General features: G+C 38.7%; 1 protein-coding gene across 7 annotated transcripts; it reads left to right on the top strand.

The window, feature by feature from the left end:
• The first annotated feature begins 305 nt into the window (after positions 1–305).
• LOC143022757 (uncharacterized) lies at positions 306–25,853 on the top strand. 7 transcript variants are annotated; one of them, XR_012966126.1, is made up of 9 exons: positions 2,327–3,118; positions 4,243–4,365; positions 5,717–5,829; positions 6,347–6,472; positions 11,182–11,344; positions 13,248–13,431; positions 18,093–18,290; positions 20,001–20,103; positions 24,978–25,853. XR_012966126.1 is itself a non-coding variant. In XM_076181101.1 (6 exons), the coding sequence occupies exons 4-6, from the start codon at positions 6,398–6,400 to the stop codon at positions 18,218–18,220; spliced, it is 294 nt and encodes a 97-aa protein (XP_076037216.1). In that variant the 5' UTR covers positions 2,327–3,118; positions 4,243–4,365; positions 5,717–5,829; positions 6,347–6,397; the 3' UTR covers positions 18,221–18,462. The 7 variants fall into 7 exon arrangements, 3 of the variants coding, with proteins under 3 accessions (XP_076037216.1, XP_076037217.1, XP_076037215.1); XR_012966125.1 differs by having other exon boundaries at positions 11,182–11,350; XR_012966127.1 differs by lacking the exon at positions 13,248–13,431 and having other exon boundaries at positions 18,165–18,290.
• Positions 25,854–27,267: the final 1,414 nt, after the last annotated feature.

The following is a 27,267-nucleotide window of genomic DNA, read 5'->3' as shown; positions in this document are numbered from 1 at the left end:
TGATGTGACTGCAGAAGTATCGAACAAGAAATAAACAATTTCTTTTATATGTGAACGACCATTGTTGATACTTGTTAGCTGAAATTCAGCGGTAAAGGCACTAGCTGCAGACTGCAGTATGTATTTACCTAGTGTGCCATAGTTGTTGTTGGTGCCGTTCCTCAGGCTGTCAGGCCGAGCAGCCCTGAGCTCCTGAGAAGAGCCACAGGTCCTTCGCTGAGTGTATATTGTGCTGGTGTCTTGAATATCAGTGTGTTGTATAATAATAATGTTCTATGATGTGTGATAGTGTGTGATGATGTGCCGCAATCTGGACAGATGTCGTTGATGGAGTCATTCAGCTTCTTCTGGTAGCTACGAAGAGCTGGGTGGTGACCACATCTCAATCTGAATTTCCTTATATGAGCTATAGTGTGAAGGATGATTGTGTTTTTTTGTACAGCATGTTCCATTTTTGCCAAGGTCATTCAGATTGGAGCAACATCATGAGGCATGCAGAACGTCACAACAAATCACCTATTCATTTAAGCGCTGTTAGTGATGCTTTGGCATTCAAACATATTTGTGATGGAAAAAATCTGTCAATAAATCAGTCTCTTTCTAAAGCCTATGCTGAACAGGTTGTAAGAAATAGAGCTGCTCTAGTGTCTATTGTGAAGATTATATGCCTATGTGGTAAGCAAGGCATAGCCTTGCGTGGCAAGACAGATAGTCGTAGTAATTTCATGGCACTCTTAGAGCTTAGATCTGAACATGATACTGTTCTCCGTGAACACTTGAAACTGGCTTCTAAGAACAGTCAATACATCAGTCATCGAATTCAAAATGAGATTATTAGCATTATTGGTAGCCAAATAAGGGAAACCACTGTAACTCCATGCAGAGAGGCAAAATACTTCAGTGTGATTGTTGATGAAGCAACTGACATCTCAGTCAAAGAACAAGTAGCCCTTGTGGTGCTGTATGTCACCTCTGATGGCAGTCGACATTAAGAGTTTGTTACATTTGAAGAGACTGCTGACACAACAGGAGAAACTTTGTACAAGTTGATCTGCAACAAACTGGAAGACTTTGGCCTGGACAAGAACAAGGTTGTGGGTTTAGGATTTGATGGAGCTTCTAACATGTCTGGGAAAATCAAAGGTGTACAGGCACGGTTTGTAAATGATGCCCCTACTGTCAAGTATGTTCACTGTAGAGCACATTGTTTAAATCTGGCAATAACACACACATGCAAAGAAACAAGTGTAAGAAACCTATATTCTGTTGTTGGGGAAATTGTGAAGTTCATTAATGCATCAGCAAAGCGGCTTCATATTTATACATCTCAAAATGAAGACGCTGATCGTTTGAAAAAGTTTTGTGTTACTAGATGGGGATGTCATGAGGAAACACTTGGAGTATTTCTGAATGATATAGAAAATATAATTGACACTTTGCACTTCAGAGAAAATGACACTGACCCAAGTACCGCAGCAAAGGCAGGGGCATTCTTTATGAGCATTCACTGCTTCCAGTTTCTTACCACACTGGTAATTGTCCACCACTACCTAAATTTGACAAAAACTCTTTCCGTGGCTCTACAAAGTAAGACTAATAACTTGATTAAAGCTACACAAGAATGCAAAGAGTTGGTGGAAATGCTGAAATCAAAATGGTCTGATGGATCATCTTTTGAGCATCTGTACAGGAAAGCAACACAGTTGGCAGCAGATTTACAGGTTGATGAGAAGCACCCTCGGTCTATTTGTCGTCAGAAAAACAGAGAAAATGACCCATCCACTACAAGTGCAGAATTCTTTGAGAGAAACCTTCACAACCCTTTTTTGGATCACCTTATTGTACAACTCAATGAATGTATCTGTGGATCTACTAACAGGGTTAGAGCAGAAATGCTTTTGCCACAGAATCTTGCGAGTCTCTCAGAAGAAGACATAGCAGTAATAAAAGAGGCATATTCTCCATTCATTAGACTTCTTGATTTGGATGCTGAAGTGGAAAGGTGGAAGTGGAGACATAAGGATGGTGGTCCTTTGAAATTAGAAGAATGTATTCAAAGTACAAGATACCTCTATCCAAACCTGAACAATATTTTTACAGTTCTCTTAACCATGCCTGTCAGCACTGCATCTGCTGAGCGCAGTTTTAGCACACTTAAATGGCTTAAGTCATACCTAAGATCCACTATGGCTTCTGATAGACTAAGCGCTTTAGCACTGTTGCATATTCATCAAGATGTTGCTATTAACTATGAGAATGTCTTACACAGCTTTGATAGTAGTGGACATAGACGTATTGCATTAGCATTTCAATAAAGATGGTTTGTGTCATTGTGTTTTAATTTATGTGGTTTGATATGAAATAAAAAAAAAAACATCCCCACTGACAAATATAATATAAATTTACGAAGTCATGCTGTGTTAAAAGTAACCCAGAGTAGATTTTGGTGAAGAATTTAATGAATATTGGATACATAATACATGAAATAATAGAATATAATTTTTGTACTATCCATATGATATCTACATTCTATTGGCATTATTATTACAACTACTATATATGCATAATATTGTCATAAACAATTACTGTATGTAGTTGATAAATATATAAAATAAACTGTTTTATAACTCATTGAACCATTCATTGCATATTCAAGTCAGTGCAATAGACTACTATACACCGGTACTTATGTTTAATGAAAGATACACAATTACATTAGTTTTCCCCTCAATAAAAGGCTGCAATTCACTTCTAAAATTAATGGTCCTAAGTATGTCAAAAAGGCAACCAAAAAGTGGCAAAAACTCAAAACATTTCCGAACCCCTCAGGTGGATAAGCTTTGCTTGGTTGTCTCCCTATAGCCCTTTATACCTTGTGCGTCCACCACAAGAATGTCTGTGGGCGCCCCTGATTATCATCATTATCATTTTCTATTTTTAATATATATTTTAGCACTTGCGTCGATTTTCTCTCTTTCAGTGGTGTGATGTATGCTCCCCTCCTCTGTAGGAGATGTGGAAGGAGAAGACAAGAATGGAAGGAGATCCTAATGGAGATCATCGAGATGGAAGTGAAGTACGGACGGGACCTCAAGGTTATCGTTGAGGAGCTCTACAAGTAAGTATTGATAACTGGCACTTCTATCCTTGAAGATTTGTTTTTCTAGCATAAAAGAGCGCTGAGTAACTCTGATCCATATGTGCGTCACTTGGAGTCTTAGATTTTATGGAGAGTAGAGGAAAGGAGAAATAATAGTAGTAGTAAATATTAGATAGTTGAAGATCAGTGTTCTTCATAGTGTGGAGATAAATCATAATCGTAAAATATTGCTTGGCAACTCTGATCCATAGGGGTGTAATAAAAACTCCCCTAGTGTATTGATTACGTAGGATTATGCAGTGAATACTCCATACAGGAAAGTATGGACTTTTTGTAACCTATACATATTTGGATACTGATTGTACAAAATGTATGCACATATAATTATGTTTTGTGTGTGTATGTGTACAATGCTTTGTACAATTGAACTCTTTTTTTCTGGTTACGCCTATGGAGGTGGCAGGGTTGAGTGAAATGTATGTTCTGTGTTATCCACAGAAGCACAGTTTGAGTGTGTCAGTACTCTTATGTGCATTTTGTGGACATGTTTGTAGCTACCTGTGCACTAGGTAGGGCAATGAAAGAATTAGTCAATCAATCAGTTTCCCCTGGTCTCTCTTGCAGAAAACCCACAACCATCAGCAGTGAAAGAACATAAAGTTATCTTATCACTTATGTGTGAACACTTAGTATATGTTGCAAACACACATATGCTGTCTCGGTTATCCTATATTACCACTTTGTTTTGTTCTAACACCAGGTGATTTTATTATTTTTACTCTTTCCTATATCCATCTTTGCTGTCTATATTTCTGTTCACTTATCTTTTTTTTCATACCATAGCTTAACTTCTTAACACCTTTGATGTGATGGCATACTTTAAATTCTTCTTTGGCTTATTCCAGTTTTATTCAGCTGAGAGGGAGACCTGAGCCAGTGTGGGGTCTCAGGACCCTACTTTGGCCACAGCCTGCCCTCCAGCTAATTAAAATCATCTGGTATTAGATAGAAGGAAACTTGAAAAGAGAACATTACTATAACATGATGGGTTTAATCACTGCAAAATTTTGGTCTTATGATTATTTTATTCTGTTCAGGTGTTTTAATTTTTGAATCACTAAATTATCTTTGGTGTTCTGCAGGGTGAGGCCTCACTGCTTCTTCAGGGCCTTGAAAAAGAAAGAGAGCTGCTGTGGATCTTCTTGAAAGTCTCCCAGATGGAAAATACTCTCTTGCGCCGTATGAATCTCCACTCTTTCCTCATGGTGGGTAGTGCTGTATATTATTCTTAATGTATACTGATAATGATTGTTGTCTTGGGTTTTATTGATTGGTAATGGGCAGCTTTACAGCAGCTGTCAACAGTTCTTAGTCCATCCCATGAGAAGAAATAATAGACTGCTATTTGTGTTGTATTAGTGTGGAACTGTTTCTGTGTCCCTGGCTTATATGAGTAGGAAAAGGAGAGCATTTGTTGGTTGTCAGCTCTCCTTATGGGAAAACTGAAGGAAATAAATCATTGTTTGTGCTAGTGATCACTGGAGGCAACTGTGGTGTGATCAGTAAGTATATTTGCCTGGCAGTTGGGAGATCCGGGGTTCGATTCGCAGTTTGTGCCAACTTTGCAGTGATACTCCCTATCCAACAATGTTGATCAAGAGACTGAGGGTTCCAGTTCAGAAAATGGTTGTCAGCTACTTGTGGTTGTACCTCCAGATAGAGGTTGAACTTGAGACAACAATTATTGTTATTATGGTTATTAATATGGGAGGGTGGAGAGGTGTAGAGTGTATTCAGGTATGGAATGGGTGGGAATGATTTTATGCCTTTTCCTTTTTGGCTACCTCCCTTGTAAGGGGGAAAAAGCCTTGTTATATGTATGTATGGTTATTATTGTTATTACGGTTATTATTGTTATTATTATCATTATTGTTCGAACAATCATACTTTGAAAAAAAATCATAGCCAAGTACCACTGACCAGGGCCGGATTTACACGTTGCGGGGCCTTGTCAGGTTCACCCCTCATTAGAATATTGTCCCAGTTTTTGTGGAACATGCTGTCAGCCACCTCGGAGTTTGTTTACAATCACAGTGCTGCTCAGTGCTTCGTCAGTCAGCTGATTACATGTTTTATCATGATACACCAAAAAAAGTGTTTATACTATTGTAATGGAGTTGGCACGGGACCCCTAAATGCACGAGGCCCTATTTACCCTGTCCTAAATCCAGCCATGCCACTGGCAGTCCATCACTCACCCTGCTTGCTGTGTCCCTACCATTCTTATTTACCCACACCTTTCAACAAAGTAAGATGCTTTGAAGAACAGGCAGTAATTGTATCTATGATGATGGCTTCCATTCTGAAGGGGTCTCAATTAATCAAGACTCCATTCACTTAAGTTGCATAGATTTACCTTTCTTTAGCTGTGATGGAATTGACAAAAGACATAATTGTGTTAAAGGTGTCAGGTTTCAGCTAATGCACTTGCACATGTCCATTGCATTTCTATCTTAATAAGCCAGACTCAAATAACATATAATGATATTTTATGTCTATGTCTTAAGCATTGCATTCTTTATATCACATAGTAAATATTCTTTGTATAATGAACAGGTTCCAGTACAGCATATTACCAAATACCCATTGTTGTTGGCACACATCCTAGCCGTGAAGACTGCAGGAGAGCAAAGGATAAGATTGAGGTTCATCTTGAACACATGAATAATGTAAGTAATCCACTCTGTGTAACTGAGTGGCTTACACACAATAAACGAGAACACTCTGCCTCCAGTAATGCCTTACATATTATACATTCCTAGTATCTTGTCCATTAATGGAAAGTCCCCTTCAACACACAAATAACGGTGGATATCCAATCCAAACTCTTGACTTTCAAATAGTAAACTAGTATGTTCTGCATCCACATGACTGTAGATAATTCTTCCTCAAGTAACCTCTCATGTATTGTGATGTCCTTCAATGATATTCAAAAAAGCATTCAGAAAAACTACTACCTTTTGCACATCCCCAGTATTTTTCCAATGTTCACTACTGTCTTTCTAATTCTGTTATCAAAATTTCCCCATTAAAGGCAATAATCATTATTGCTATTACTCCCTTATCTTTGTTCACCATCCGAATCAAAACAGGATTCAGCATGAATCATGAGTATCTAAATAAATGATGTTTATCTTCCTCATTTCTGTATTGTTGAACAAATCTCATTAATATGATGCTGTTTAGCTGCAGGAAACAAAGGAGATTAGCCCAACGAAGTTATGGTGACGGATTTTGATGAGTGTGGGAAGCAGTACACCCTTGCGCCATGTGCCACCTACTGACCACACAAGTAATCTTAAGCTCCGCAAGGTCTGCACATGACAGTTCTTTTGTTTCATGTTTAAACAATATTTTGAGTCTGAATGTTTGTGTAGAATTCAGTTCAGTTGCCATGAGTTTACACTGCTACTGTGCATGGGAATGAAAAGGGTAGTCAGCAGATGATGAGGAGGTGGGGATAAACCAGCTCAGGTTGTGAGACCCTGTTATTGAAGAGCTGTATATATATATAAATATATATATATATATATAATATATATATAATATATATATATATATATATGATACTGATGACCCACTTTCGGAGAAGAGTAAGCGAAGATATAGAGATCTGTATATTTTGATCACTTACTGTGATCCTCTTCAGCAGATATGAGTTACAAAGTACAGAACAATGTGTATTTATAGTGAGACAGTGAGATAGCAAGAGGGGACGAGGCTCAGGTCAACGCGCCCGGCACGCATGCTCGCATCTTGGTGGCTCAGGTCACATGACCGGCGTTGCATGGGCCTTGGTGATTTTTGTCCACCGCTAATGTTGATGGTAATATTTTATTTATGGCAAAAGAAGAAATAGTCTGGTGACCATTGACCATGGGAAATGTTGTAATTTGGGAAATTATATATTAAGGAGGATTCTACTATTTTTCTTCTGAAACTACATTTGGATTTATAAATTATTTCAGCATCGTCCCAATTTATTCGGTGGTTTTTATTGGCGACGTGCTGAAATACTGTGGAATTTTCCTGTCCGTATTTAACAGAGTTCTTGTGCTCCTTAACCCTGGTATTGAGATCTTGACCCGTCTGTCCCCAATATACATCATTGCAATCTAAACAGGGTAATTTATAAACCCCAGGAGTTGTATTACTCTTGGAACTATGATGTATATTGACAACTTTGCTGAACAAATTATTGGGATAATGGAAGATAAAATTTACCTTTTCCTTTGGTAACATGTGAGACAATTCATGGATTGATTTGTTAAAAGGCAATTTTATGCATCTATTATCCCAATTATGATTCATGGCGGAATGGGAATCTGTTTTGTGAAAACTAATTTTGGCCTTGCTAAGAGCTTTTTGTAAAAACCACAGCGGGTATCCTAATTTTGTTAGTTGATTTTTTCACTGAATTTAGTTCCAAATCTAAGTATTGGGAGCTACAATTTCTCAAAGCCCATAAGAATAGGGCTGAAGCTACACTATATTTTATTTTGTCAGGATGGTGGCTAAAGAAATGTAGGTAGCTCCCTGTGTGGGTGGGCTTCCTATAAACTGCGAAGGACAGTGACTCCACATTTCTTATTATTAAAATATCTAGAAAAGGTAATTTGTGATCTAATTCCCATTCCACCTTAAATTTAATATTGTTAGTTAGGTGATTGAGTTTGTTGTGAAATTCTTGGAATGATCCCCATTCATCATCCCAAACCGTAAAGATGTCATCGACATATCTGTGCCAGAACATGGCGGGTGGTTTAATTTCCGGTAATAGCACTGATTCAAAATATTCCGTATATAAGTTGGCTAGAACTGGCGAGAGATTAGAGCCCATGGAACATCCGAATTTCTGTTTATAATAAAGATCTTTGAATGAAAAAACATTGGTGTTGACGCAAAGTTGCGTTAAACTTAATATTTTATCTAGTGGCAGTGATAGCTGGTTCTGGTATGGTTGTAATTTTTCTTTCAAAAAATGTCATCCGGCTCGTCCTCGTTGTCGTCGTGGTGAGAGATGTTGGCAGACGACAAGATGGCGTCCCAATCCTATGCTACCGACTTCGTTCATTAGCATATTTTCTTGTAGCATGGTAATTTTTACTTTCATTTCCGCCCACAAAATTGCATATTACATTGATACATTTTAATTTACAAAATTAATAATTAATTTTCTATTGCTATATTGCACCCATGGTCGAAACTAAAAAAATACCCCGGTATTCAATATGGAATGTCAGCATACACGGATTTGGTCATATACGGTAATTTCTGGAACCTAACCACCGTAAATAAACAGTAAATAAAACTTTAATGTACTGTATAAAAGAGGTAAAATACACGAAAATAAAGATACATGTATTGCTGGACATTGTACATACAGTACATGTATGTATATGTATACACATTCGCGTAACGACCAATTCGGTTAACGACGGCGCGCTGGTCCCAATTGTCGTTTTTAAATGAAGAGTGGTTGTACATTGCACTTCATCTAAGAGATGCTGAGGTGGAAAAGTGACTAAATGGGATTTATTTGTTTATGTCATGAATATGCTATTTATGTCATATACAAAGTACAGTAAATACTTGATTGTAAATATAATTGCATCACTTCTGTTTTATTTGTTTGGCTGACAGTACATAAATGATTTGTAATGTCGAAATAAATATTGGGTGGGGACGAAGCCTTTATTAGTATGATGCTTTGCTTGTTACAGCTTTTGCAAGTACAGTACATCCTCGTTATATGGTACATATGCGTTCCAGAAAACCTTACCGCAAATTGAAATTACCGTATACCAAACCCATTATAACATGTAATAATAGGATATAGCATATGTACCTTCTCCTTGCTCTTTCCTCTTCAAAATATCTAACAGATACCGTATCTGTGAATTTTTCTTACTGTAAATAGAATCGAGGGTAGTAATTACCAAATACCGTAACTGTGAATTTACCAGATAAAGAATCACTGTATAAGGAGGACTCACTGTACATAGTTGAAATACACATGACTGAGATTAAACAAGAGGAATGGAGGGAATTGGGGGAAGGAGGGAGGAAGGGAGATAGGGAAGGGGGAGGCGGGTCACTGAATACTAGGAAAGATTAAAGAGAAGGTGGACCAAATTTCTGGGAACAGGAAAGGTTAAAGATAAGATGAAACAATTGGCTGGGTGAAGGACATTAGCTCACAACTGAGGAACAAAATGAAAAAGGATATGTTTCTCGATTGTGAGCTAATGTCCTTCACCCAGCCAATTGTTCCATCTTATCCTTAACCTTTCCTGTTCCCAGGCATTTGGTCCACCTTCTCTTTAGTTGACAAACTTAACTATCATCACAACACAGGGGAGACTGCAGATACAGCCCTATATCTGTAGCCCTATATTTGATGCCCAACTTCTCACTCCATAATATGGCTGGATTAGACACTGAATGATTTTATCCTTCCTGTAAGAAAGGCTTACAACAGGGTAGACAGGAAGGCACTATGGGAGGTACTGCAGATATATGGGATAGGAGGAAAGCTGTTAAGAGCAGTCAAGAGTTTTTATGAGAGTAGTAGAGCTTGCGTTAAGATTAGAAATGTAGAGAGTGAATGGTTTGAGGTAAAGGTAGGACTTCATCAGGGATGTGTTATGTTGCCCTGGCTGTTCAATCTTTATATGGATGGGGTGATGCGAGAGGTGAATGCAAGGGTAGTGGGTCAGGGGTTAGAGATGATTAAAGAAAACAGAGACAAGTTGGAGGTGAGCCAGTTGTTGTTTGCTGAAGACACTGCACTTGTAGCAGGATCAGAGGAGGGATTGAGGAAGTTAGTGACAGAGTTTGAGAAGGTGTGTGAAAGAAGGAAGCTGAAGATAAATGTGGGCAAAAGTAAGGTGACGAGATGTACAAGGGGAGAGAGTGACAGCAGGCTGGAAGTGAGCATTAAGGGTGAAAGACTGGAGGAAGTAGATAGTTTTAGATACTTGGGTGCGAATGTGGCAGGAAAGGGAGGAGTGGGGGTGGAGGTAGAATGTAGATTGAGAGAAGTGAGTAAATGCCTTGGTGGATTAAAAAGTGTAATGAGAAATAGACATTGGGAATGGATGCTAAAAGGAGGTTATATGAAGGACTGATTGTGCCAACAGCACTGTACAGGGCAGAAACATGGAACATGAGAGAGGAAGAGAGGAGTTTGAATGTGTTTGAGATGAAATGTCTGAGAAGTATGATGGGGGTTACTAGGCTAGAGTGAGAAATGAGGAGGTGAGGAGGTGAACAGGGGTGGAAAGGGAGTTGAGAGATAGGGTTGATGAAAGAGTATTAGGATGGTTTGGACACATGGAAAGAATGAGTGAAGAAAGATTAGTAAAATAAGTGTGGAAGGCAGAGGTGGAAGGAGTGAATATGAGGGGGCGTCCAAGGATGAGATGGATGGATGGGGTGAAAGGGGTATTACAATAGAGAGGAATGTCTGTTGAGGAAAGACAGGAGAGGACAGAAGATAGTGGTGAATGGAGAGGGGTTGTGTATAGATGATGCTGTGATGCACGAGGGGGAGTGGGTGGGGGATGGGGGTGAGGAAGTATGTATGAGAAAAAATTTGACACAGCCCGAAGAGATGTCTCCCCATCTCCTTTTATGCATAGGGGGATGGAGAGGGGGGGTCTCCGAATTTATGAAGTGGCCTTACTGTGGATGTGCTGTGTCTTGACAATGACACTGCTTCTGATCCAGGGCAGTGGGCAGGATGCAGGGATGACCTGTAATCCAGGAGGTGCCAAGATGGGAGGGAGGGAGGAGGTTGGAGGGGTGGAATATATAGGAAATAGAATGGGTGGGAATGGTTTCTATGCCTTTTTTTTTTTTAGCTACCCTCCATGTAGGGGGAAAAAGCCTTTGGTATATGTATGTGTAAGAAAATGTGTCTTATGCGTTGGCAGATATGGTGCTTAATTCATTTCCTAATCCTGAGTTGATATAGAAAAGCAGTACTGCATTATCAACTAATTATACTCTTTTGACAGGTGGCCCTTGAAGTTCTTGAATGGTCCTCAGAGGATGTGCAGTTCTCTCGCGAAGGGCGACTGTTGTGCCTATCTCCAGACTTCAACAACTGGACACGTCGAGGGCGCTCCATCAAGATGATACCTGTTCATGTTGTACTAGTCACCCTGGGCAAGCTGAAAGGTTATGGTATTTCTTTAGCCCTTCCACAACAGTGATAGTAGAAAGTAGAGGTAGTGGAAGTTAAAAGTGATCATCATTATTGATGGTTAAAGAAAATGGAGAAAAGTGGGAGGTGAGCCAACTGTTGTTTGCGGACAACACTGCGCATGTGGCAGGATCGGAGGAGGGATTGAGGAAGCTGGTGGCAGAGTTTGGGAGAGTATGTGATAGAAGAAAGCTAAAGATAAATGTGGGTAAAAGTAAGGTGATGAGATGTACAAGGGGTGAAAGTGGCAGTAGACTGGAAGTGAACATTAAGGGAGAGCGACTGGAGGAAGTGGATAGTTTTAGAAGGATGTGGATAGTTTTAGATACTTGGGTGCAAGTGTAGCAGGAAAAGGTAGAGTGAAGGTGGAGGTAGAATGTAGATTGAGAGAAGCGAGTAAATGCCTGGGTGGATTAAAGAGTGTAATGAGGCATAGACATTTAGGAATGGATGCGAAGAGGAGACTGTATGAAGGAGTGATTGTGCCAACAGCACTATATGGGGCAGAAACGTGGAACATAAGAGAAGAAGAGAGAAAGAGTTTGAATGTGTTTGAGATGAGGTGTCTGAGAAGTATGGTGGGGGTTACTAGGCTGGATAGAGTGAGAAATGAGGATGTGAGGAGGAGAACAGGGGTGAAAAAGGAGCTGGGAGATAGGGTTGATGAAAGAATATTAGGATGGTTTGGACACATGGAAAGAATGAGTGAAGAAAGACTAGTAAAAGAGGTATGGAAGGCAGATGTGGAGGGAGTGAACATGAGGGGACGTCCTAGGATGAGGTGGATGGATGGGGTGAAGGGGGCTTTGGGGAAGAGGGGAATGTCTGTTGAGGAAGGAAGGGAGAGGACGAAAGACAGAGGTGAGTGGAGAATGGTTGTATATGGATGATGTGGTGATTGCATGAGGAGGAATGTGTGAGTAAATTTTGACGCAGCCTGAAGGGATTTCTCCCCGTCCTCTCCTTATATGCAAGGGGGGACGGAGAGGGGAGGTCGCCGATTAAATGAAGCGGCCTTGCTGTGGATGTGCTGTGTCTTGCGACACTGCTTCTGACCCAGGGCGGTGGGCAAGGTGCAGGGATGACCCGTCACACAGGAGGTGCTCAGATGAGAGGGAGGGTGGGAGGGGTGTGGAGTGTATTTAGGGATGAAATGGGTGGGAGTGTTTTTATGCCTTTCCCTTTTTGGCTTCCTCCCTTGAAAGGGGGAAAAAGCCTTGGTATATGTATGTATGTATGTATTATTGTTTAAGGGGAGAGTCTCCAATCATAAAAAAAAAGTTTGTGACTTTGATCAGTAGGGATGCCACTAAAGTTTCTAAAACACTGACTGCATAGAATTTAACTGGTGAGATTATTGTTATGTACATATCTGTCTGTTGAGGAAGGACGGGAGAGGACAGAAGACAGGGGTGAATGGAGAATGGTTGTATATGGATGATGTTGTAATTTCATGAGGTGGAATGGGCGGGGGGATGGGGGGTGAGGTAGTATGTGTGAGCAAAATTTGACGCAGCCCAAAGGGATTTATGCAATGGGGGGACGGAGAGGGGGGGTCGCCGATTTAATGAAGCGGCCTTGCTGTGGATGTGCTGTGTCTTGCGACACTGCTTCTGACCCAGGGCAGTGGACAAGGTGCAGGGATGACCCGTCATCCAGGAGGTGCTCAGATAAGAGGGAGGGTGGAGGGGTGTGGAGTGTATTCAGGGATGGAGTGGGTGGAAATGATTTTATGCCTTTTCCTTTTTGGCTACCTCCCTTGTAAGGGGGAAATGCCTTGGTATATGTATGTATGTATGTACAGTATAAAGATGTTTATTTTATCCTTTGCATCAAATAAATATTGTTATTAAAAGTAGCAATTAATTTATATTTCAGTACTGTCGCCTGTCAAGACTAGGTGGATCAAATGTAAAAATGTCAGTAAAATTCATTATTGACATGTGTTGAATGAATGACTTGCAAAAGAAGTTCAACTGGGAGGGACAAGTTGGATGGAAGACCAAGGACAACAAATACAAGATTGGATTTAAGCCAACAAAGCTATGCACCATAATTACAAGTAGGTTTAATGTTACATAGTGATAGGGAGGGTAGCAGGTGGAGGGGAGTGGAGTGTATTAGGGATGGAATGGGCGGCAATGTTTTTTTTTTTTTTTTTTTTTTTTTTTTCCTCACTACCTCTCTTGTAAGGGGGAAAAAGCCTTTGGTATATGTATGTAGTGAATTTCCCTAGAGCAGGGTGAAGACTTGTAAACAAAGAATGTAGGGTTGTTTGTGGATGACAGTGCAGCTGTGACAGGTTCTTTAGAGAGACTATTTGGTGACTGAATGATTTTGACAAGGGAAGTAATAGATGGAAGATGAGAGTGAAAGAAAAGTAATTTCATGAAGTGCACATATGAGAAATGATGATGGTAGCTGAGTGAATGTGAGATTGAATGAAAGGTTGCATGAGGAAGTGGAAAGTTTCAACCATCTGAGGTCATATAACTAGAAGTGAGTGAATGTGCAAGTCCGTACTGATTGCATGGATGAATATACAGGTATTTGTTTGGGATGTAAAGAGCATTGTGGATAGCAGATATTTGAGAATGTATGCAAAGAGAAAGATTGTATGAAGATAACATACCCACAGAAATGTGGAATGTGAGAGGGACTAAAAGGAGATAACAATGTATTTTAGAAAGAGGTGCCTGAGGAGGATGCTGGTAGTTTTAATTTGGCAACATTTGAATATTTCATTGTAACAGAGTAATGACTGTGCAGGGAACGTTATTGTCTAGCAAATCAAGTCTTCAGTCAGCAAAGGGAGTAAGATCAAGGCAATTCAATTATTCAAATACAAAACTGTACTCGCAAATATTGTATGAAGAGTGTGCAGACATTGCAAGACGTTTAGCCAACTTATTCAGTTGGGTAATGACATGTGAATTTCATGAATATTGCGGCAAGTTAATGGTCTAACCTGGCCAAACCATTTAGATTCAGACAAATCCATGTTAATCATGGGACTTGCAATCACCAAGCTACCTTCATTTGTTTTTACAGTGTTGCCTATTTATGCAAACCCTTCAGCATTAATTGCAAGTAAAACAAGGGATGTTTAAAACCTGAACTTTTAGTTATTTCTCAAAACACAAATTATTCTGGGTATTCAGATTTAGTTAACCAACCAACTTCTCCCTTCACATGCCCTCCGTACCTCTTTTACTAATCTTTCTTCACTCATTCTTTCCATGTGTCCAAACCATCCCAATACTCTTTCATCCACCCTATCTCCCAACTCCCTTTCTACCCCCGTTCTTCCCGTCACCTCCTCATTTCTCACTCTATCTAGCCTAGTATCCCTATCATACTTTTCAGACACCTCATCTCAAACACATTCAAACTCTTCTCTTCCTCTCTTTATGTTCCATGTTTCTGCCCCATACAGTGCTGTTGACATGATCACTCCTTCATACAACCTCCTCTTAGCATCCATTCCTAAATGTCTGTTTATCATTACACTTTTTAATCCACCAAGGCATTTACTCACTCCTCTCAATCTACATTTTACCTCCACCCCCCACTCCTTCCTTTCCTGCCACATTCGCACCCAAGTATCTAAAACTATTCACTTCCTCCAGTCGCTCTCCCTTAATGCTCACTTCCAGCCTGTTGCCACTTTCAACCCTTGTACATCTCATCACCTTACTTTTACCCACATTTATCTTCAACTTTCTTCTTCCACACACTTTCCTAAACTCTAACTTCCTCAATCCTTCCTCTGATCCTGCCACAAGCGCAGTGTCATCCGCAAACAACAGCTGGCTTACATCCCACTTTTCTCCATTTTCTTTAACCATCTCCAATCCCTGACCCACCATTCTTGCATTTACCTCTCACACCACCCCATCCATGTATAAGTTGAACAGCCAGGGCGACATTACATATCCCTGACGAAGTCCCACCTTTACCTCGAACCACTCACTTAGCTCTCCATTTCTAATCCTGACACACGCTCTACTACTCTTAAAAATTCTTGACAGCTCCTAAAAGCTTTCCTCCTATCCTGTATATCTGCAAAACCTTCCATAGTGCCTTCCTGTCTACCAAGTCATAAGCCTTTTCCAGATCCATATAAGCCCAAAAAACATCCTTACCTTTTCCTATAGCTTTCTCACATATCTGTCTTACTATAAAAATCTGATCTATGCAACATCTACCTGTCCTAAATCCACACTGTTCCTCACCAATTACTCCCTCTATTCCTCTCCTAATCCTCTCAATCAAGACCCTCCCATAAGCCTTCCCAACTACACTTAACAAGCTAATCCCTCTCAAACTACTACACTCGCACTTGTCCCCTTTTCCCTTGTAAAGTGGAACTATAAAATAACATAAGATTTAACATTAAGGATGTGTAATGCTGTTAATAAAGACCATTAACATAAAGTTTTCCTCAATGTATTTGCAAGGGTTTTACTTGACAACAGAAACTTCCAAACCACAGAGGATGAAATTGGAAAAAACCATCATGAAGTATTTAAGGAATGCATCAGACAGATGTGGTGGTCGCCAGAGGCGTTCAAATATCAATACTTCCACCAGTAGTGACACATCATAGGCCTCCTTTATGGAAATATTTGTCCAGGTGTTACATATACACTAATTGTTGCTGCCCAATGCAGAACAGCTGGATTACCATGATTAACTTACTTTCATAAGGAATGTCTGGCCTTTCTTTCATACCAAATAATGATATACATATACACTAATTGTTGCTGCCCAATGCAGAACAGCTGGATTACCATGATTAACTTACTTTCATAAGGAATATCTGGCCTTTCTTTCATACCAAATAATGATATACTTTTGTTCATACCAAAGAATATGGATTTGTTTAATTATACTTTTGTTCACACCAAAACAATATGGACTTGTTTAATTTAGGAATAATTGTGCCATGTACAATTGTACCCAGGTGTTTGTGTCCATGACCCTAATTCCAGCTAACATCAACATTTGGCATCCTTGCAGTCATGGATACAAAATGGAAATAAATATGAGATTATCCTTAGTTGTTTTCAGCTTTATATCTTACATCCATGACTGAAGGTGCCACATGTTCATATTGACTGGGCATTGGTAGAAACACCTGTAGGTGTAGTCATGTTATGTACCCTAGTTATATTGTAATGTCTACCTTGGTCTGTTATACCACTATCAAAGCATTCAATACTTCTGTGGTAGAGGGGCAGTATAACTAATGTTTTTTACTTAATATTTGTTTCCTTTGAAAACTGCACATACACTGTACTTTCACAATTATTCAATGGCTTAAATACTATATTTTGTTCAATACTGTGTGATATTCATTTGATATTTTCATGTTTGAGAATATGAAATGAGAATATTGTATATTTTTGATACTGAAAGAGCACATTAGCATATTATGTTTTATATATATATATATATATATATATATGTTTCTTTTGAAAACTGCACATACACTGTACTTTCACAATTGTGTAATGGCTTAAATACTATAATTTGTTCAACACTGATATTCATGTGATATTTTCATATTTGAGAATATTTTATATTTTTGATACTGAAAGAGTACATTAGCATATGTTTTACATATATATATGTATATATATATATGTATGTATATATATCAATGTGTATATAGTTCCTACTAGAAACTAGTCTACGTAAGGACATAAGAATGAAGGAGACTGCAAGAGACCATAAGGCCTACACTAGATTTTCATTTTTTACTGCAGTATGCATTGTAATAATTTTTTTTTTTTTTTTCATATTTCTCTTAATAAAGTCTACTTGTATATAATCAGGTGTGTTTCAGTTTGTGAGCTTCATCAGTATTGCATGATATTCACTTTCACATTTCACTGTATTGGTTAGATGTTTATCTGTATACTATACTGGACTAAGTCAACTGCATTGGACAAGTTGATATAGTTATTCATTTTCACATTTGACTGCCTTTGATGGAGAACTACTTTTCTGCCTACATGTCATGTGTATGATTCAGGACCAGACTAGGTGCCATGCACACTCGCCCTTTACCCCTACTCCATTAACCTTTTACCATACCTACTATATACTTCTTGGTGCATTTAACAGATCCTGGAATGCATCCAAAAATATGTATCAGGTGTGGTAATAGGTTAAAATGGGAGGGGTGAAGGGTGAGTGAGGTGGAATGATACTGAGCTATGCACATGAAGCGTAGGCATAAAAGTAGTTTTCCATCAATGGCATTGATGTCTAACCAATGCAGTCAAATGTGAAAATGAATAACTATATCAACTGGTCTAATGCATTTACCAGCATCTAGTCGACTTAGGCCAGTGTGTATGCGGATAACTTTATTAGTCGGACCAATTCTGGGAATAAGAACTAACAGATGTGGCCCAATATAGTATAGGCCCAATTTAGGGTACCCATTCATTGCCCCTACATTGGCCCAGCTTCTAGCCGACACAGTCCAGTGTACATGTGGATAACTTTATTAATCGGACCAACTCAGGACACCTGAGTTTACGTAAATGGCCCAATTTAGTATAGGCCCAATTCAGGTTACCCGTTAATTGTCCCTGCTTTGGGCCAACATCCAGCCGACATAGTCCAGTGTGCATGCGGATAACTATATAAGTCGAACCAACACCGGAAATCTGAGTTTATGTAACCGACCCGACATTTCTTAATCGGCAGTGCCTGAATAGATATGATGTTGGTCCAGTTATTTCATGTTTGTTGGGGTATGACCTACTTTGGACCCAACAGCCCCGACAGTCTCTAGAGGAATGTGTAGCCGAGGATGGTCTTGTAACACCTCGTGATTTGGGTCTTCGTGAAGTTGCTCTTCTTGTATTCAAGGACACCAAAGTTTCCAAGTCAGCTCTCATCAGGGTAAGTCGGAAAGCAGAATTCTTTGCCAATTAATATACAGACGCTCCTCTACTTACGTTCATTCATTTTACGTTTTTTTCGATTATACGTTTGAACTGACTGTAAAAAAAAAAAATTGTGATTTTTTTTTAGTTTAGCGCACTCTCCGTAGTTCAAACGATACTTGCGCATGACGTCCATTGTTTACATTGCACAAACGACAAACTGAACATGCCTTGCCTCATCCTCCTCCTTCCCCTCCTCCTCCACCATCTCAATTTATGTTGCTCGAATTTAATTTATTTGAAATCAATGTTATTATTTTACAATGTTATGTGTATAATTAATGATTTAGGGGTGTTTTATAAGATACGGTAATAGAATTTACGGATGTATAGTACAGTAACAACTTACGTTCATTTTCAACTTACGTTCGGCCGTTCGGAACGTAACTAAAACGTAATTTGAGGAGCGTCTGTACTGTATGTTTAGGCAGAGAGAGGGAAAGAGAGTGAGAATGGTGTGGCTTTAAAGGTGGAAAAGTGTTTGTAGATCAATCTCTTGCATAAAGATAGATACACAAGAAAATTATAGCAAAGGGTAGGGATGTCTTTTGAATTTACATGGATTTAGAAAAGACATATGACTGTTGATAGAGAGATGTTAAGGAATGTGTTGCTAATGGACAAAATAAGGGGAAGTCTATTGAGTATGGTAAAAAGTTTTAATATGAGTAGGAGTGCTTGACTGAGTGTTGGGAATCAAGAAGGTAAATGGCTTGAGGTGAAGGTAGGGTAGTGCCAGAGTTGTGTAATGTCTCCAGGGTTCTGTAATGTAGCCATCATGGTTGTTCAATGTGAACATGGGTGGGATGGTGAGGGAGGTAATTGTGAGAGTGCTCACCAGGGGTTTGAAGTTGGCAAGTAAGAGTGGAAGGAAGTAAGAGGTGCTTGGTTGTTGCCTGCACAAGGCTCTGCACTTGTGCTTGAGTCTGAGGATAAACCGGGGCATTTGGCAGTGGAGTTTGGGAGGACGAGAGAGAGGAGGAATATATAGTGTGGACAAAAGTAAGATAATGAGATTACTAGGAGTGATGACAATGGTGTTGTGTTTGAGGTGAGCTTAAAGGGTGAGAGGTTGGATAAAGTGGAAAGGTCACATGGCAATGAATGCAATAGTGAAAGTAGAGGTGTGAATTTTAGAGTAAAGGAAGCAAATAAATGTCTGGTGAGGAAATGAAAAGTGTCACTTAGGAAGAATGCAAAGAGAAGGTCCTTTGAGGGAGTGGTTGTGCCCATGGAGCACATGGTATATTGTACATGATATGGAACACAAGATACTGAAAAGAACGACGAATAGATTATACTTGTAGGGGTGTGGAATTATTATGCATATGTGGCCTTCTGTCAAGAGGAATTGGTCACAGGCAGACTGGCACTGTCCTGTATTTACCAGCAAAATAAGTACAAGGCAGCACGATTCTGTCTCTCAAGGTGCAAGCAATTCCTGTCACTGTGTAGCAGTTTGTTTTGTCCTGCATTACTGCATAATATCTGGATAAAAAAAAGAAAACCATCTTGTAGTAAACATCATTCTGTCATTTTCTCATAACTGTTATGCAAGATCATTGTGTTGCCAGAGGTGGTGGTAAGAAAATAGTCCCTTTCTATCTACCTTTTCATTTTTTCTTTCTTTCACATGTATTCCAACAGAGTTGTTATCTATTTGCAGGACCCTTTTTTGCTGAGCAAATGTGTCTTAGCCTGGGAGGATGGAAGGAGAAGAATGCTTTGAGATTGCTGAGCTCTCAGGAAAGGATACCTTTATTTTCAAGGTTGGTGTAGAAACATTGTTCATGTTAGTAATAACACAATGTAACACATGTTTTGTTTATTTGTATTTTTTCATGTTTACATATGTATTTCCTGTCACTGAATCCAAATATCACATTAGTTTTGACGTAACATCGATATTTATTTATTTATTCTTGATTTTATATTTTATTGTTATATACGCAACCTTTCTCTACAGTAGTTAATTGATTCAAAATACTTTAGCATTCTAAGGATAATTATACAACATCTAGTATTTTTTTCATAATATGAAGTGTATTTAAGAGCTACAATATTAGTAAGAACAAAATAAACAACACAACATTGCACTGCAAGTGTTTTGATGACTCTTCTCATGATTAGAAATGCTTTGACGATCGAGATTTTCTAGAATGCATGCTTTCGTCTTTTCTGACTAGTGACTATATGTAATCTCCCATCATAGCAGTATTCCATCGTCCTTGATATCTTCTTTCCATAGTTGCGATATCATGATGAAATCTCTCGCCATGATCCTCACTGACAGCCCCCAAGTTTTCGGGGAAGAAATCTAGGTGAGAATGCTAGAAATGTATCTTCAAGGACATACGACAACCAAGTTTCCTGAAGTTCTCAATAAGCTTTGCCACTATTTGTTTATAATTAGGGTCCTTCTGATTTCCTAGGAATCCACGAACTACATCACGAAATGAACACCAAGCTTCTCTTTCAACTTTTGTCATCGCTCTTTCCAGTTTCTCCGACTTCAACATTTTGTTTACCTGGAGTCCAACTAATATACCACCCTTGAGCTTAGCCTCAGATAGCTTGGGAAACATGAGACAAATTTCTTGGAAAGTTTCGCCTCCTAAATCCAAAGCCTTCACAAACTGTTTAATTAACCCTAGCTTGATATGAAGTGGGGGTAATAAAACTTTTTTCGAATCTACTAGAGGCTGTCTGAGAACATTTAACATTCCTGGCTGCAGTTCAACTCTTGGGGGCCAATGAACTTTATTATAATGATCATCATCAGCCCTGCTGTCCCATAAACAAAGAAAACAGGAATACTTTGTGTATCCCCCTTGTAAGCCAAGCAAAAAGGCTAGCATCTTGAAATCACCACAAACATCCCATTTGAGTTCAGCATAATTGATTTTTTCAAGAAGCTGTTTGACATTATGATAGTTTTCTTTCTTCTGTACTGAGTGTGCAAGAGGCAAAGATGGGTTTTTATTTCCATTGTGGAGCAATACTGCTTTGAGACTTCGTGTTGAGCTATCTATGAACAGTCGCCATTCTGCAGGATCATGTTCGAGTCCAAGGGCTGTAAACAAACCAGTAGCATCCTTACAATAACACATATCATCACTAAAGTCATAGTAAATTTTAAATTCTTCATGTCGTTTCTGGTACACAGATGTCCTGCAGTCTTCTCCTAGTAGATTCCATTCTTTCATCCTTGATGTAAGAAGCTCAGCTCCTGACTTAGTAAGACCTAAGTCTCTGATTAAGTCATCTAGCTCACTCTGACTTGGAAAGTGAGGCTCCGAAGTCGTTCTTGGTGCGAAATCTTTGTCTCCCATTTCATGGCTGCTGCTACCTGCTGACCCTTCAGATGAAATTTCCATTGCATCTTCCATCTGGAAAGAAGTAACTAAATATAGCAACTTCAACAAAGACGAATAGCATTAGTATTCCATATATCTTTAGGAAAGTGAATGTATATGAAGTACTTAATATTGAAGTTAATTAAAAGTAAAGAGAGTATGATAAAAATAAACTTGCATTTTCTGGTGGTTGTGGTACTGGTAAGCTATCATCATGTGGGACAGGTGCTCTAGATGATGGTATATCTGGATACTGCAGAGCTTGTCTTCCTTTCACTTTCCTGTACTTCGTCACATCAATCATACAAAAGTAGCAGTTGTCGTGATGGTTCTTCGGCTCTCTCCATATTCTAGGAATGGCAAAAGGCATTGCCCTTCCTGTACCTCTCAGCCATCCTTCTAGAGTAGATCGGCAACTTCCACACATCACATTAGGTGCCCATGGCTTGTCCTGGTCACCCATGGGCATTCCGAAATAGAGTCTGTACGCTATCCACACTTTAGCACCTCTCACGATCTTATGTAGTACTTGTTTTTTCCCAATATAATAACCACACACATAGCAAAATGTATCAGGAGAATTTTCACATCCTCTAGTAGCCATCTTAACAGGTAAATAGTTCAGTCATTGATCTGAAAGAGAAAATTAGATAAACATTTAGTAGCAGACCACATAACAATTCCAAAATATACATGGTAACATTGAAATTATATGTATTTCTATAACGGTCGATGATACAGAAAAAATAATTGCATATTTGAAATCAGCAGGAAAAATGGATTAAAAACCTCTAAAAAAAATACAATAAACAAAACTTTTGAAAAAAAAAATGTTACGTTGTGTAATCAGAAGAAAATTGGACATTATGAAATTATGGATGAATGATAGAATAAAAACAATTGAAGAATGTTATGAATTTAAATGAGTGTACAGTGATCCACCGGTATTTGTGTGGGTTACGTTCCAAGACCCCTCGCGAATAGTGAAAAATCACGGATAGTGGATACGCCCCTTAAAAATGTCTTAGGATACCCATTTTATGATACAAACCATGTTTTATATTGTTTTATTATGTAAATAAACTTTAATACTCAATTTTAAACAGATATTTTGTTAATATAACAGTAACTAAAAGCAGATTCCATTCTAAAGGTGTTCTTGTCCCGAACTACAAGTGCAGTTTTAGCAAACTGTGAAGTACCTATGGAGTGAAAGTGGAGGTAGAATGTAGATTGAGAGAAGTGAGTAAATGCCTTGGTGGATTAAAGAGTGTCATGAGGAATAGACATTTGGGAATGGATGCTAAGAGGAGACTGTATGAAGGAGTGATTGTGCCAACAGCACTGTATGGGGCAGAAACATGGAACATAAGAGAAGAAGAGAGATGGAGTTTGAATGTGTTTGAGATGAGGTGTCTGAGAAGTATGATGGGGGTTACTAGGCTAGATAGAGTGAGAAATGAGGAGGTGAGGAGGAGAACAGGGGTGGAAAGGGAGTTGGGAGATAGGGTTGATGAAAGAATATTAGGATGGTTTGGACACATGGAAAGAATGAGTGAAGAAAGACTAGTAAAAGAGGTGTGGAAGGCAGATGCGGAGGAAGTGAACATGAGGGGACGTCCTAGGATGAGGTGGATGGATGGGGTGAAGGAGGCTTTGGGGAAGAGGGGAATGTCTGTTGAGGAAGGACGGGAGAGGACAGAAGACAGGGGTAAATGGAGAATGGTTGTATATGGATGATGTTGTGATTGCATGAGGTGGAATGGGCGAGTGGATGGGGGGTGAGGTAGTATGCGTGAGCAAAATTTGACGCAGCCTGAAGGGATTTCTCCCCGTCCTCTCATTTTATGCAATTGGGGGACGGAGAGGGGGGGTCGCCGATTTAATGAAGCGGCCTTGCTGTGGATGTGCTGTATCTTGCGACACTGCTTCTGACCCAGGGCAGTGGACAAGGTGCAGGGATGACCCGTCATTCAGGAGGTGCTAAGATAAGAGGGAGGGTGGAGGGATGTGGAGTGTATTCAGGGATGGAATGGGTGGGAATGATTTTATGCCTTTTTCTTTTTGGCTACCCCCCTTGTAAGGGGGAAAAAGCCTTGGAATATGTATGTATGTACTTGTGGCGATAATTCTTCTAATCACGGTCTCAGTCTTCTTTATCGACTGAATTGTGCATTCATTATCGCCGAAATGGCAGCCGATAGCAACATTACTTAGTCCCTCTTTCAGCATGCCCAGGACCTTGACTTTCTCCTGTAGTATCTAGCATCATTGCCTTCTTCACACATTTAGGCATGCTTGCAGGAGCACTAGAAGATGCAGGGCATTTGGGCGACACTGTAGGGTATTTGTAGAAAATCACAAACTTCACATACATATACAAAGCAAATGCTCGTGGTAGAGATACGCAGATAAATGGTGGGAAGAAGACAGTACACTAGCCATTTAGTGCAAATGTTAAATTAATTTTGCACCCCAATTGGTTACTCTCAACTCACCAGCCAATAGTATGGCCAAAAACATTGGTGCTGGTGATGTTAGCATCCTACAGCCCTTTTTATATTTTATATTTAAATTCAACATTAAATTATATAATGTATATTGCTATTTTGCTTGTTTTTAATTAATATCTGTATTTATAAATTCAGTAATAATAATCTTCAAGGTTTAAATGAGGAAAAAGTTTTTTATAAGGTTTAACGTACAAGTGCCGAAAGGTGTTGGCATCATGGATAGGCGAAAGAATCATGAATAAACATTAATCAGGTTTCATGGGAAAAGTCACAGATATTTGGGGTCACAAATGGCGGAGGTTCACTGTACTGTATTTTATGTCATATAAGATGCATCCTCCATTTCAGTAAAGAATATTTAGGAACATTTTATTTAGACAAAACATAGAAGAGGAGTTGAGTACACATGGAGAGGATTCGATCAGTAGTTATCTCATGTTATTTAACTTCGATATTTACAATAATTACATTTAGTTATAGAAGCAGGAAATGGCAAGTATTAGAAGGCTGTGCCACACCAATAGGTGGTACTGAGACTATGAATAAATGATCATTTATGTTGGCATTATTCATCATCATTACAATTCCATGGTTCATCTAAAGATAAAGGATGTTTCCTTATCAAATATAACAAGATAACTGTAACAGAATATGACATGAATAGAAAATATTATGTACAAAAAAATCTTGCAATGAAGCTTTATTAATGATAGTAGAGTATTTTTTTGCCCATGAACTGTATGAAAATAATTGTTTATATTTCATGCCCTCTAGAGCAACGATACAGCATGGACAGAAGGTTGGTTCCGTCACCTTCAGTTCATTGCCCTTGCTGTTGGTTCCTGGAAATGTCGCCATCCAGCTTTAGCAAATATTATGATTAATGGCATGCAGCATTCATAGAAGCAGCTGTACTGCCAACACCATCCTTTGCAACTTGGTCGCTTTCCACATGGCAGGAAGCTGAACCTATCAATCATCCTCATCGCGGACCAAGAAGTTTTCTGCTAGTGTGCTCTTCCATAGAATTTCAAAATTCACATAGTATTTTCAAATAAAAACTGCACAATTTTTCCTCCAAAGCTGAATTGTAAATCGTGTTCAGTGTGCACAGTGTTGAAATGCTAATAAAATCAAATTGTAGCAGTGAAATGTGAGCTGTATTTTTTTTTTTTTTTTTTTTTTTAATCTTTTTAAAAGAAGGACAATGTGATTACTGCAGCTATTTTTAGGTAAATGGAATTCCTTGATCCTAAAAAGCCCTGGAACTCTTTTATAAGAAATGCGCATTACCAGCAACTCTTTTATAAAGAAAGAAATATATATTTTGCATTACATCTCTTGCAACTTTGCTGTTTTGGGAAATGCTAATTCAAACCCAGATACTACTTGTTCTCTCTGTCTTTACTAAATATTTTTTCTTATAGTCAGGCCAATCTTTATAACCAGCTAGCATAACTAGACTGTCCTCTGTCTTAACAATTTAGCCAAACCTAGTTTGTACAGCTTAGTTTTCATTTATGGCAATCTCTTAAAAGAATCACCACATAATTAACATGCTGTCTCACTTTCAACTTGCTTCTCTTCTGCTGCTGCTGTCAACAAGGAGTTTTTATTCCTGTTCCTATAATCTGAGTCAAAATAAACCAATGATTTATTGTAATAATTTTATATCATAAAAGTTCATTTTATTGTTTTTAGATCCTGTTTGATTTTAAACTAGACAGCCAGGTGCATTTTTATTCCCTTTTCACAAGGCTGGTCTAAGAACATAGATAGCATTTTGTGTTTCGAAGGATTGAGGTAGTCTTATGCGAAATTTGATGAAGCCTGTAGTGCCTTCTTAGGAGGCATTTCAATTGGCACCTCTGGATCCCTTCTATCTTTGACAGTGTCTGTCATACACACCATTACAGGGAAGCATATCCTTTCATGAAACACAAGATAGAAAATTGGATGGACATAAAAGGCATACACTGACCAGGTGTTCATTATCCAACACCAAAGGCATTCAGAACAAGAGTATGTGGCATTCAGATGTCATCCATGAAATGTTACTGAAGCTACTGCAAAGCTGAAGTATTTGCTCTCATGTAATTGATAGCAACTTAGCAAACGTCATTTCAATTCTATTGATAGCAAAATTATATTCATAGCTTAGGAAGGTATGCTTTAAAAAAATTGAACACATACACTATAAGGACAGAAATGCACACATTGTTTGTCTGTAAGATGTGTCATATACTGTAGATATATACTGTATATGTATATATATATATTCAGAGTTAAAAAAACAGTTGAGCTCAAAGTGCAAAAAGATTATATTTCCTCAACATTCACTTTTTTCTTGGGAGGCTTCATCCTTGAATATTACCCAGAAGGTAACAGAAATAACCAATACTGATGTGTATTGTAAGTTGCAATCCCAGTTGACCTAGAACTTTGTGTTGCACTCATATTGGATACAGCACCTGGCTCTCCCTAACAACATTATTCTTCACAGTTGTGAAAAAAAAGTTAAAATGTTTGCATACGCTTCCACCTTAACACTTCCAAAGAGTCACAAAATAGAAGCTCATAGAATTAACTAGATGTTATCTATATACTGGATTGTAGGAGAGTGTGATGCAAAATATGTAGTCTAGCTGGGATAATGAACTGCAGCACATCTACAAGAGTAAAAAAGGAGTGAGGTAACACTTCTCACTACAGCTGAATATCTTATAGCAAATTTCAATCACTCGAAGATAGTGTCACGTATGGAGGTTCATGCAAGTGGCATTTTTTTTTAAAAGCAGAAAATACAGACAAGGCAAATATTAAATGGAGTACAGAATCTTTCAAAAGCAAGGTACACAAGGAAAAACAAAATTAACTGATGCATACAAATATATTAAGAATATCAGTCTTAGCTTACCTGTGACCATTATAAAAAATCCCAGTATATCTCATTCTGCTCCTACCAATCTTTAGAAATCAAAGCCAGTGAACTGGGATTCTGGTATGAGTGCACAGCGTTTTGGTACTTTATTTCCGGAGGTGGGCGTGATTCAAAAAAATTTAA

This window comes from Oratosquilla oratoria, unplaced genomic scaffold (genome assembly GCF_046742065.1).
Source record: "Oratosquilla oratoria isolate Oo_2021 unplaced genomic scaffold, ASM4674206v1 SCAFFOLD160, whole genome shotgun sequence".
NCBI lineage: Eukaryota > Metazoa > Arthropoda > Malacostraca > Stomatopoda > Squillidae > Oratosquilla > Oratosquilla oratoria.
Note: the sequence above shows the minus strand (reverse complement) of the source record. Positions and strands in the feature narration are given on the sequence as shown.